The sequence below is a fragment of the Trematomus bernacchii genome, unplaced genomic scaffold (genome assembly GCF_902827165.1).
Source record: "Trematomus bernacchii unplaced genomic scaffold, fTreBer1.1, whole genome shotgun sequence".
Lineage (NCBI taxonomy): Eukaryota > Metazoa > Chordata > Actinopteri > Perciformes > Nototheniidae > Trematomus > Trematomus bernacchii.
Window position 1 is genome coordinate 598,641 of NW_022987776.1, and position 12,833 is coordinate 611,473.

Consider the following 12,833-nt stretch of genomic DNA (forward strand, 5'->3'; position numbering starts at 1 on the left):
TGCTTGAAAATAAAAAGCTGAACTCTGACCTGAGAGTCTCCAGTTCACAGTGTGGACTCTCCAGTCCAGCAGACAGCAGCTTCACTCCTGAATCCTGCAGGTCGTTGTTACTCAGGTCCAGATCTCTCAGACGAGAGGACTGGGAGCTGAGGACTGAGGAAAGATCTTCACAGCTTCTCTCCGACAGGTTGCAGCCAGTTAACCTTGAAAGAAATGAATAAATATGGCAACATTCCTTTAATATTAAATGTAATTGAGCGCAAGGTTTCAACATACAATCTTTTCTAGTTCCTTTGTCAAATTATACCATCTGTTTGTCTGTGCATGTTTGTGTTTGTCAATCAGTCAGATACATTGAGATGTAGATAAGTGACGCCATCTGTCTTCAAATATAATCAGATTGTTATCATGGTTTTGTGGTTTATTGTTTTGAAGAAGAAAAATAAATAACAAACCGAAGGAGAATCGAAATGTATCATTATTCTAATTTGATAAAACTGGAAATTAGTCGATAGAAATGGCTGAACAAAACCAATCTGACAGTTAACATATCAGCTGAACTCTGACCTGAGAGTCTCCAGAGTACAGTGTTGACCCTCCAGTCCACCAGACAGCAGCTTCACTCCTGAATCCTGCAGGTCGTTGTTACTCAGGTCCAGATCTCTCAGACTAGAGGACTGGGAGCTGAGGACTGAGGACAGAGCTTCACAGCTTCTCTCTGACAGGTTGCAGCCAGTTAACCTTGAAAGAAATTAATACATGACAAAATTCCTTTAATATTAAATGTGATTGAGCGCAAAGTTTGAACATACAATCTTTTCTAGTTCTTTTGTCAAATTATACCATCTGTTTGTCTGTGCATGTTTGTGTTTGTCAATCAGTTAGATACATTGAGATTTAGATAAGTGACGCCATCTGTCTTCAAATATAATCAGATTGTTATCATGGTTTTGTGGTTTATTGTTTTGAAGAAGAAAAATAAACAACAAACCGAAGGAGAATCAAAATGTATTATTATTCTAATTTGATCAAACTGGAAATTAGTCGATAGAAATGGCTGAACAAAACCAATCTGACAGTTAACATATGAGCTGAACTCTGACCTGAGAGTCTCCAGAGTACAGTGTTGACCCTCCAGTCCACCAGACAGCAGCTTCACTCCTGAATCCGGCAGGTCGTTGTTACTAAGGTCCAGATCTCTCAGACTAGAGGACTGGGAGCTGAGGACTGAGGACAGATCTTCACAGCTTCTCTCTGACAGCTCACAGCCAGTCAGCCTTGAAATAAATTAATACATAACAAAATTCCTTTAATATTAAATGTGATTGAGCGCAAAGTTTCAACATACAATCTTTTCTAGTTCTTTTGTCAAATTATACCATCTATTTGTCTGTGCATGTTTGGGTTGGTCAATCAGTCAGATACATTGAGATGAAGATAAGTGACGCCATCTGTCTTCAAATATAATAAGATTGTTACAACAACAAAGATGGCGCCGCGAACAGCTGCTTCGATGTTACGGTGCGCTTTATTTTGTCTTGTTTTGTGCGTTAATTTACATACTGTACACCGAACTCTTTCACTAGGGAAGAGCTCCTAAACATTAGAGAAACAACTCCAGCGGATTACTTTCCCACTTTTCTCTGTTCTTCCGTGGAATTACTGGACATTCTCGTAAAAGGTTCCCTCACCTGCATTCGAGCACTCAAACGCCACAGGAGAGGGAAAAGGGCCGGGACACTGGTGCACCTCCGGAGCCGCGGACTTCGCACGCCGCTACCCGGAATATTTCTCTCCAACGTGTGTTCCATAAGCAATAAACTGGACGAGCTTCAGCTACTGGTTAGTAGAAACAGAGACTTCTCTTCATCTTTTGTTTTGTGCTTCACTGAGACCTGGCTGTATGGATCGATTCCTGACTTGGCGCTGCAGCTGGAGCTGTATGTTTTTACACAAACATTGGCTGGTGCAACGATGTGACAGTGATTCTGCAGCACTGTTCTCCCACTCTGGAAACTTTTATCATCAACTGCAGACCCTTTTATTCCCCCGAGAGTTCTCCTCATTCATACTGGTTGGTGTGTACATTCCACCACGTGCGAACATGCAGGAGGCGCAGCGCACACTCGCCGACCAGATACTGTGTGTGGAGAGGACTTATCCGGACTGCCTAGTTATTGTTCTTGGTGACTTTAACAAAGGCAACCTCAGCCACGAACTCCCAAAATATAAACAGTTTATTAAATGCCCCACCAGACAGGGGAATATTTTGGATCACTGCTACACAACCATCAAGGGAGCCTATCACGCCGTCCCCCGCGCTGCATTGGGCCACTCTGACCACACCATGCTTCACCTGATTCCTGCATACAGGCAGAAACTCAAGCTGTGTAAACCTGTAGTGAGGACATTCAGGCAGTGTAGCAGTGAAGCTAAGGAGGAACTTCAGGCGTGTGTGGACTGTACTGACTGGGACATGTTTAGGACTGCAACGCAAAGTCTGGATGAATATGCAGAGGCATACATCAGCTTCTACGAAGACAGCTGTGTACCAACACGCACCAGGGTGAGTTTCAACAACAACAAGCCCTGGTTCACACCAAAACTGAAACAGCTAAGATTGCAAAAGGAGGAGGCATTTAGGAGTGGCGATAAGGCACGTTTTAGAGAGTCGAAGTACGTCTTTGGCAAGGCGGTGAGAGGCGGTGAGTGATGCTAAACGACAATACTCTGAGAAACTTCAACATCAGCTCTCAGCAAACGACTCTGCTTCTGTCTGGCGTGGTCTAAGACAGATCACAAACTACAAGCCAAAAGCCTCCCTCTCCATGAACAACCGACGCCTTGCAAACGATCTGAATCAGTTCTACTGCAGATTTGAAGACAGAGAGTTCAGTCCTGACACCATCCCCCATGACACCTCTCAACAGCTTCAGGCCTAGGCTCCACAGGAACGAAAACGGGTTGTATCCGCATATTTCTCTTGCGTATAGCCCTTTAAGCTACACGACGCCGTAACGGAACGGTAGAAACGGACCCTGCAAACGACAACGGGTCCAAAGGTGGATAGATCTGGGAACGGAGCGCTCTGGGGGGTCCAACGGGTCCGTGTGGTCGCCTATACGGTCATCCGTTTCTGATAATGACGACGCAATAGCCCCGCCTCTCCCCGCCTCTGCTGCTCACCCCCGCAAAAGTACACTGCACACTGAATTCAGATTATTTATCTTTATCTCGATATGGACATAAACGCGAGTGAAGTCTAATCTGACAGGACGGAGACACGCAGCTCCTCTCGCTGTGATGCAGCGAGAGCAAAACACACACTTCAAGTCAGATCATCACCCTTAGCTATTTTAATTACCTCTCAAACTACCTAAACTAGTTATAAATATGTTTATTTTTACTGTCGAGTCATCATTATTGGATCAGCTGCTGCATGAGACAGACACTGACGCTGTCAGAAGAGAGGAAAAAGAGACAGGCTCCGTGTATTTTATTATCATATATCATTATATCGTCGTTATTCATTTGTTTTAAAGCTCAATAAATAACAAAGAAGACCTTTGACCGGCACTTTTATAATTTTGTCCGGAAGATTTAAACTTTAACACATGTTGACCGGCGAAAAACTCTGCCCGGATCCCTCGGCCCCCACCGCGGAGAATAAACAGAAGTGCAGCCATGACAACCATTCTTCTTCGCTGCTTTTGTGGAGGAAGTTGCTGCTTTTGTGGAGGAAGTTACAGCGCCACGTACAGGCTCGGCATATGTACAGCAGCTTTTCCAGCGGTTGGATGTAAACGGAACCGTCTCGTGTAGCAAGACACAATCCGGTGTATATTGCGTGTGGACGGAAGCTTTTTGGCGTTTGCGTTTGCGTTAATCCTATGCGTTTTGCCGTATGCGTTCCCGTGGAGCCTGGGCCTCAGTCTCACACCTCCACATCCCCCTCCCCTTCAGTATCTCACTCCCCCACACCACTGACCTCCCCCGACACATCAGACTCTCTCTCAATCAATGAAAGGGATGTAAACAGACTTTTCAGTAAACTCAATACCAGAAAAGCGGCTGGCCCTGACAATGTCTCCCCCTCCCTGAAGCTCTGTGCTGATCAGCTGTCTCCTGTGTTTACTGACATCTTTAACACCTCACTGGAGACATGCCACGTCCCAGCATGCTTCAAAACCTCAACAATCATCCCGGTTCCCAAGAAAGCAAGGATCACAGGACCAAATTACTACAGACCCGTCGCCCTGACCTCTGTGGCTATGAAGTCCTTTGAGCGCCTTGTCCTGTCCCACCTGAAATCCATCACAGACCCACTCCTGGACCCCCTGCAGTTCGCCTACAGAGCCAACAGGTCTGTGGACGACGCTGTCCACATGGCCCTTCACTTCCTCCTCCAGCACCTGGACACAGCAGGAAACTACGCCAGGATCCTGTTTGTGGACTTCAGCTCCGCCTTCAACACCATCATCCCGGCTCTGCTGCAGGACAAGCTCTCCCAGCTGCACGTGCCCGACTCCACCTGCAGGTGGATCACAGACTTCCTGTCTAAAAACAGTGGAGATGGTCGTGGACTTCAGGAAGAACGCAGCCCACCCACCCCCATCACTCTGTGTGACCCCCATCACTCTGTGTGACTCCCCATCACTCTGTGTGACTCCCCAGTAACTGCTGTGGAGTCTTTCCGCTTCCTGGGCACCATCATCGCCCAGGACATCAAATGGGAGCAGAACATCTGCTCCCTCACTAAAAAAGCCCAGCAGAGGATGTTCTTCCTGAGGCAGCTGAAGAAATTCAACCTGCTAATGACAATGATGGTGAACTTCTACACCTCCATCATGGAGTCCATCCTCACCTCCTCCATCACCATCTGGTACGCCGCAGCCACAGCCAAGGATAAGGGCAGGCTGCAGCGTGTCATCCGCTCTGCAGAGAAGGTGATCGGCTGCAATCTGCCATCCCTCCACGACCTGCATGCCTCCAGGACCCTGAGGCGGGCAGGGAAGATAGTGGCCGACCCCTCTCACCCTGGACACAAACTGTTCACCCCCCCTCCCCTCTGGCAGGAGGCTGCGCTCCATCAGGACCAATACCTCTCGCCACCTGAACAGTTTCTTCCCCTCCGCTACCAGCCTCTTAAACAAGGCCCGGCCCCCCCGCTGACACTTTACCTCTGCCACATCATAGACTATATGCATTACATTAATGCACACAATGTCATAGTCCTTTCTGCACATATTCTGATTTCACATTTCATAGTTTATATGCAAAAATTCATTCATAGCATTCTATTTCCATGTAAATTACTGCTTTATTTTATTTTTATTTTATTGCTATTTAACTGTATTTTATTACGTTGTAAAAGATTTTGTGTTTTATATCAGATTTCTTGTTTTTTATATTTTATGTATGCACCATGACATCAAGTCAAATTCCTAGTATGTGCGAACCTACCTGGCAATAAACCTGTTTCTGATTCTGATTCTGATAATGGTTTTGTGGTTTATTGTTTTGAAGAAGAAAAATAAACAACAAACCGAAGGAGAATCGAAATGTATTATTATTCTAATTTGATAAAACTGGAAATGAGTTGATATAAATGGCTGAACAAAACCAATCTGACAGTTAACATATCAGCTGAACTCTGACCTGAGAGTCTCCAGAGTACAGTGTTGACCCTCCAGTCCACCAGACAGCAGCTTCACACCTGAATCCGGCAGGTCGTTGTTACTCAGGTCCAGATCTCTCAGACTAGAGGACTGGGAGCTGAGGACTGAGGACAGAGCTTCACAGCTTCTCTCTGACAGGTTACAGCCACTCAGCCTGGGGAAAGATCAGCAGTGAACACAAAGAGTTTTATTCTCATATCTCAACCTGTTCCTAGTTAATGTAGTTTTATCTCCACTTACAGAGCTTTCCTGAAGGCTTTGACCACTGGCAGCAGCCTCAGAAGAGCCTCCTCTGAAGCAGAGTATTTCTTCAGGTCAAACACATCCAGATCTTCTTTTGATGACAATAAGATGAAGACCAGAGCTGACCACTGAGCAGGAGACAGATCCTCTGTGGAGAGACTTCCTGAACTCAGGGACTGTTGGATCTCCTCCACTAGAGAACGATCATTCAGTTCATTCAGACAGTGGAACAGGTTGATGCTTTTCTCCGGAGACGGGTTCTTTCTTATCTTTTCCTTGATGTATTTCACTGTTTTCTGGTTGGTCTGTGAGCCACTTACTGCCTGTGTCAGCAGGTCGTGTAATAAGGTCTGATTGGTCTCCATTGAAAGACCCAGGAGGAAGCGGAGGAACAAGTCCAGGTGTCCGTTTGGACTCTGTAAGGCCTTGTGCACAGCATTCTGGTAGAGATGTTTAGGTTTTTGTCTGAAGGCTTTAGACCACCAGGGGGCCATGAGGTTGACTCCAGAGTTGATGATGGTCAGATGGACATGAAGAGCAGCCAGAAACTCCTGAACGCTCAGATGGACGAAGCAGAACACTGTGTTCTTGTACGTTCCTCTCACCTCTTTAAAGACCTGTGTGAACACTCCTGAGTACACTGAGGCTGCTGTGATATCGATGCCACACTCTGTCAGGTCGGACTCATAGAAGATCAGGTTGCCTTTCTGCAGCTGCTCAAAAGCCAGTTTTCCCAGAGACTCCATCATCTTCTTCCTGCTCTCTGGACTCCAGTGTGGATCCGTCTCAGCTCCTTCATCATACTTGACGTTCACTTTGGACTGAACCACCAGGAAGTGGATGTACATCTCAGTCAGGGTCTTGGGCAGCTCTCCTCCCTCAGTTTTCAACATGTCCTCCAGAACTGAAGCAGAGATCCAGCAGAAGACTGGGATGTGGCACATGATGTGGAGGCTTCGTGAGGTCTTGATGTGGGAGATGATGGTGCCGGCCTGCTCCTGATCTCTGAATCTCTTCCTGAAGTACTCCTCCTTCTGTGGGTCAGTGAACCCTCGGACCTCTGTCACCATGTCCACAAACTCAGTGATCTGATTGGCTGCTGCAGGTCGTGTGGTTATCCAGAGGCGAGCAGAGGGAAGCAGCTTCCCCCTGATGAGGTTTGTCAGCAGCCGATCCACTGAGGTGGACTCTGTGACATCAGTCAGGACCTTAGTGTTGTGGAATTTCAGAGGAAGTCGACACTCATCCAGACCGTCAAAGATGAACAGAACCTGGAACTGATCAAACTTGCAGATTCCTGCGTCTCTGGTTTCAGAGAAGAAGTGATGAACAAGTTCCACCAAGTTGTACTTTTCATCACTCTCCACATTCAGCTCTCTGAAGGTGAATGGAAATATGAACTGGATGTCCTGGTGGGCTTTGCCTTCAGCCCAGTCCAGAGTGAACTTCTGTGTTAAGACTGTTTTCCCAATGCCAGCCACGCCCTTTGTCATCACTGCTCTGATTGGTTTACCTCTTTCAGTTGAGCCTTTAAAGAGGTCTTCTTGTCTGATGGGTGTTTCTGATCTGTCTGGTTTACTGGATGCTTGTTCGATCTGTCTGATCTCATGTTCCTTGTTGACCTCTGTGGTGTGTCCCCTGGTGATGTAGATCTCCGTGTAGATTTTATGTAGGGATTCAGATTTTTCCATAAATGTGATATTTTCAAATGTTTCCTTCAGGTTTGATTTGAGTTCACCTTGGCACTTAGTGAGAATATCTGAATGAATAAGAAAGACATTTACATGAAAGACACATCAAAAGATTTCCTTCTAATTGGACCCATTTCTGACAAAATAGCAGGTTAATTTCCTTATATCAAGTCACTGGATCTTGTTGCATATTTATCTGTACATTGTCCAGTATAAGTTCCACCCCACAGAGAACCATCTGTTTTCCCACAGAGAACCATGGCCCTAAACCTGACTGACTCTTATTCCTGCTGCTACCAGCAGATCCCAACACCCACTGAGGGTGTGGACACAGCTCTCTCTCCAGTTATACAGGAAGTGGATGGCTCTTACTGTGTTGCAGTATACTCCTGCAGTAGCCTACCATCTACAAGACACCCTGGGGGGTCCCAGTAATAACCCGTCCCTTCCTCACCAAGTCATGTAGGACGGCAAATGATACCCCCTTCCACCTGTAGGCGGCTGGGCCATTAGTAATGACTAGGACAGTCCCATTCAACATCCTGAGACTGAGTCAGCAGCTAACCTACACTGTGGAAAACAGCCGGGGTTTATCCAAGACTCCTCCTCCTGAGATATCTGACAGTTCGGCAGGACAAACCTCATTCCAAACAGAAATGGCCGTTTCCTGGGAAAACTTAGCACTCAAGGACTCACTGCCATTTCAGAGCACACTGATGACTTTCTGGTCATTCCTCTGATCCATCCCCTCCCCAACACTGGCTTTTAGCACGACCCACTTGTATTACATATCTCCAATGTCCCACCAGGATAAACTCGTTAATATAGCATTGGTGGTTCAGTGGTAGAATTCTCACCTGGATGCCCGGGTTAGATTCCCAGCCAATGCAGCAGAGTGTTTAAGTGGCGCAGTCTGCAGGAATTTGTGTTGGGAACCGAAGGGTCGCCGGTTGGAGTCCCGATCGAACCAAAATAATACGGAGTGTAGACTGGTTCCTGGAGAGGTGCCAGTTCACCTCCTGCCCTTGAGCAAGGCACATAACCCCCAACTGCTCCCTGGCGCTGGACAGACTGGCCGCCTGTTTTGCTCAGGCCTCTCTCACCTGTCCTGTGCATGTGTGTGTATTGTACTGTCTGTTACCACAACCGAGTGAACAACTGAGCTGAATTTCCCCTTTAGGGATGAAATAAAGCGTCTTCTCCTTCTTAATAACATCAGCTGCTAATCATAATGACGTTGGATAGTGTCAGTGCGGTCGGACTCTCAAAGCACAGCAGCTTCTTTTCCTAAGTCCTGATGAATCTTCCTATCATTAACCCCAAGATGTTTCACAGAGGTTAAGGAATTGTGGTTAGGAAGAGACGAAAGGCGATATATTTTGGACAATTTTACCGAAACCCAAACTTCCTAATCCAGGAAAGGTAATTGGCTTCCTAAAATGCTGATCTATAAAGGTTCTACTACCCCTCACCTGGAACCAACAGGGTGACCCTGCCAGAAACTAGTGACCCTGACCTCTCTGCTTTCAGGGGTACCTCAATCCCGACACCATGTGGAGGTGATGGTTCTCTGAGGGGTATATCAGGAGTGAAAAATAAAAAAAGTTATATTTTGGTAAACTCTTTTTGAAAGGCCTACCTTCAGGGTCTGATGGGAATTTTGATAATTCCTCTTCTAGATCATTCCTCGGGATCATCTTCAAAACTTCTCTGGTCACTTTAATGGTGTGTATGCCGTAGTACGGAAGCATCAGATCCACTGTGTCCATCCGGTCTGCTGCTTTCTGTAGTCGACTCTTTGGGATTCCTGGGAATTTTAGGACCTCCCCCTCCAGGCACCACTTGAATTTTTTTAAGTCCTTTTCCTCCAAATCTTCTAAAGTTTTTAATAGGACTTCTCTAGGTGTCTCCATCTTTTCTCCCTGCAGAGCAAAGGTACCAAGAAAAAAAATCTTTATCTTACAGAACAATATGTTGTTGTATTGTATTTTTGTACTTTTGAAAACCATAACAGGCCTAAAAACGCATCTTTTTAGAATAGCCTTTAACAGAAAACTGTCTCAGTCAGATCATAAAGTGGTCTAGCAGACTGATTGGTGAGTCACAGCTAAACCTGGAGCCCCTGCTCATCAGACAGTTACAGAGGCTGTCTAACTCCATGTTTAATGAAGACTCCCACCCCTGCAACCTGAACTTCAGCTTCTTCCTTCGGGCCGGAGGTTAATCTTCCTAAAGGTGTAGAACCAAGAGGTTTAAAAACAGCTTTGTCTGTGCTAGTGGTTTTCAATGTGTCTGTGTTGTTTGAAGCATGTGTCACGAGCAGAGATGGGGTCGTTACTAAAAAAAAGTAATATATTACACTACTTCGTTACTCTCTACATAAAGTAACTCGTTACTTTACTCGTTACTTTACTCGCAGGGCCGGCCCGCCCCTCCCTACAGACAGATCACGCAGACTGCTAAAGTTTCAAATGTTCTCTTTAGTTCAGTTTCCATTGTCGCATAAGACTGATCCAGATAGCTCTGACTATGGATGTCCTCTGTCTCCTGCTATCTGTATTTTGCGCAGTATATCTCTGAACGATGCGATGGTGATTCCACTGTGCAAATGGGCAACATTACCTCTACTATGAAGGATGCTACAAGCCTGTCCATCTCTGCTTTGGTTACCGGTCCTCCAAATTCTAATTTGTGCCGCTTCGTTGTCGGCGGCGGCGCACTCACAACATCCTCACTCTGGGTTCGGGGGTCCTTAGCTATTAGCTTCACCTTAGCATGTGTTCTTTGCAGGTGCTTGTTGAGCTTTGACGTGGTGTTTGCAGCAGTGGATAACAGCTTCTGGCCTGGACACAGTTTGCACCTCACCGTCACATTCCTGTCTATTCTTCGGACGAACTCAAAATAATGGGCATACCTCCACCCCTCGAAAGTTATCGCTGACTCTGCCATGTTTATGCAGCAGTGCACGTGGAGATGTGGACGCGCAAGTCGCGCAGATTACGTACATATAAACCTGCGGCGGAAACCCCTCTTGTCTGTCAGTGTGATTATGACTGATTTTATAAAAGTAACGAAGTAACGCGTGTCGGGGCAATGTTAGTAACTGTAGTGTGATTACTGAATTATAAAAGTAACGCGTTACACTACTCCGTTACCGACAAAAGTAATATTATTACAGTAACGCGTTACTTTGTAACGCGTTACACCCAACTCTGGTCACGATGGATACCTTTTATTTTTTCTGCAAACCAAGTCTACCCACTGGTACAAAGAAATAACCTGGACCTGAACTGGACAGATTGGATATTGTGACAGTGGGATACAGTTAGGGCTGATGGTAGAGAGAGACGCACACACCTGGTTCTGGTCTCCGGCAGTAAGCTGGTTACTGGACACAGGTTCAGGACCAGGTTCCGGTTCAGGACCAGGTTCCGGTTCAGGACCAGGTTCAAGTTCAGGACCAGGTTCAGGACCAGGTTTCCAGTTCAGATACATGTCCAAGTCCTTCTTCAGATCCCTGTCCAGGTCCAGGTCCAGGTCCAGCAGAATGTGTTGTTTGCTCTTGGCTGGAACTCAACACACATAGCTTTGAGTGAATAATGAGTGCTGAGCTTGACATAGACCATAGTCAGCTAACGTCTGCCCTCTCTTCTTCCCTATCCAGGCCCCATGCTGCACTCTCACTTGAAGAGCATGTGCACCGGTATAATAACACCCTGCATGAGTGCCAAGACAGGCTGGCACCTAAAATAAGCCGAGTGGTGTCTTTCCATCGCTCTGCCCCATGGTACACTGACCAGCTCAGAGCGCAAAAATCAGAGGGTCGGAAGATTGAGCGCAGATATAGGAAAACTGGCCTAACTGTCCACCTGCTCTCTTTTAGAGATCACCAGAAGGCCTATTCCTCGGCATTGAGAGCAACCAGGTCAGCCTACTACTCCAATCTGATTGAGACAAATCGTAACAAACCCAAGCACCTATTCTCCACAATGCATCGGTTGCTCAAGCCTAGTGATCCCTCATCAACCACTCCTACAACTGATGACTGCAACCGCAACATCAGGCTTAACATCGCCAAAGCCTCCTCAAACCAACCTGTCTCTCCCCAACATCCTGTACTTGCTCCACCAAATGCACCAACCCTAAACTGCTTCACGGAGGTCTCGCAAGCTGAGCTTTCAAAAATCATCTCAGCAATGACCTCATCTAGCTGCGCCCTTGATCCTATCCCCACCTCCCTACTGAAAGCCTGCTCTCCATCCATTATTCCAACTGCCACCATCATAATGAACAAATCCTTGTTGAGTGGTGAGGTCCCCCCCTCCCTCAAGCTGGCAGCCATCAGACCGGTCCTGTAGAAGCACAACCTGGATCCTGAGGTACTCACAAACTACCGCCCCATCTCAAACCTGCCTTTTCTAGCAAAAGTTCTGGAAAAAGTTGTTGCCCCTCAGCTTCACGAACATCTCCACACTCATGAGCTCTATGAAACCTTCCAGTCCGGTTTCAGACCAGCTCACAGCACTGAAACAGCGCTGGTGCGGGTTCTAAATGACCTGCTGATGGCGGCTGACTCTGATTCCCCAAGCCTACTCATCTTGCTGGGCTTAAGTGCAGCATTTGACACTGTTGACCATCGCATAATTTTTTCATTTAATCGTTTATTTGGCAGGGACAATGCACAGTAATGAACACTTAAAACATTCAAATGTGTCAAGCGTAACAGTGCCAGATTTAGCTTTGAGCTCATTTCCATCCGCAGTCCCTCACTGCAAAAAGTGCAAAAGAGCAAGAGCAGCATACACAAGTATTTACCACCTGGCAGTACAATACAGCAGCTACAACATATAAAGTGCAAGAGAAGATACAATAGCTACCTAAAGGGCAAGAGGAGATACCCCTGTGTTAAAGTGCATTTAGCGGTGATTACATGTCTGTTTGTTTCTCAACCATTCTTTGAGTTGACCTTTAAAGCTATTGAGAGTGGGACAATCCCGTAACTCAGTTGGGAGGCTATTCCACAAAGAGCTGCCTTTAATGGAGAGGACATTTTGTCCAGAAGTGGTCCGTCTGCGGTGGACCTCACAGTCTCCTCTGGTTTCTGACCTAGTGCAGCGTCCAGTGTGTTTTTTGTGGATGAATTCCCCTAAGGGAGGGGGGGGAGGGGGCAGTCCATGTAAACATTTATAAATAAAACACATACTTTTAAAAGACTCTAAAT

The 12,833-nt window shown here is 46.4% G+C and overlaps 1 protein-coding gene across 1 annotated transcript in view; it reads right to left on the reverse strand.

Annotated features, from left to right (window-relative positions):
• LOC117497141 (NACHT, LRR and PYD domains-containing protein 12-like) overlaps positions 1-12,833 on the reverse strand; it is a 35,698-nt gene that overhangs the window by 6,285 nt on the left and 16,580 nt on the right. Inside the window, exons 3-8 of the mRNA XM_034149050.1 lie at positions 10,970-11,178; positions 9,252-9,534; positions 5,919-7,680; positions 5,659-5,832; positions 568-741; positions 30-203 (exon numbers count right to left, since the gene is read on the reverse strand). Of these exons, the coding sequence (XP_034004941.1) occupies positions 30-203; positions 568-741; positions 5,659-5,832; positions 5,919-7,680; positions 9,252-9,534; positions 10,970-11,178 (2,776 nt within the window). The remainder of the gene's footprint in view (positions 1-29; positions 204-567; positions 742-5,658; positions 5,833-5,918; positions 7,681-9,251; positions 9,535-10,969; positions 11,179-12,833) is intronic.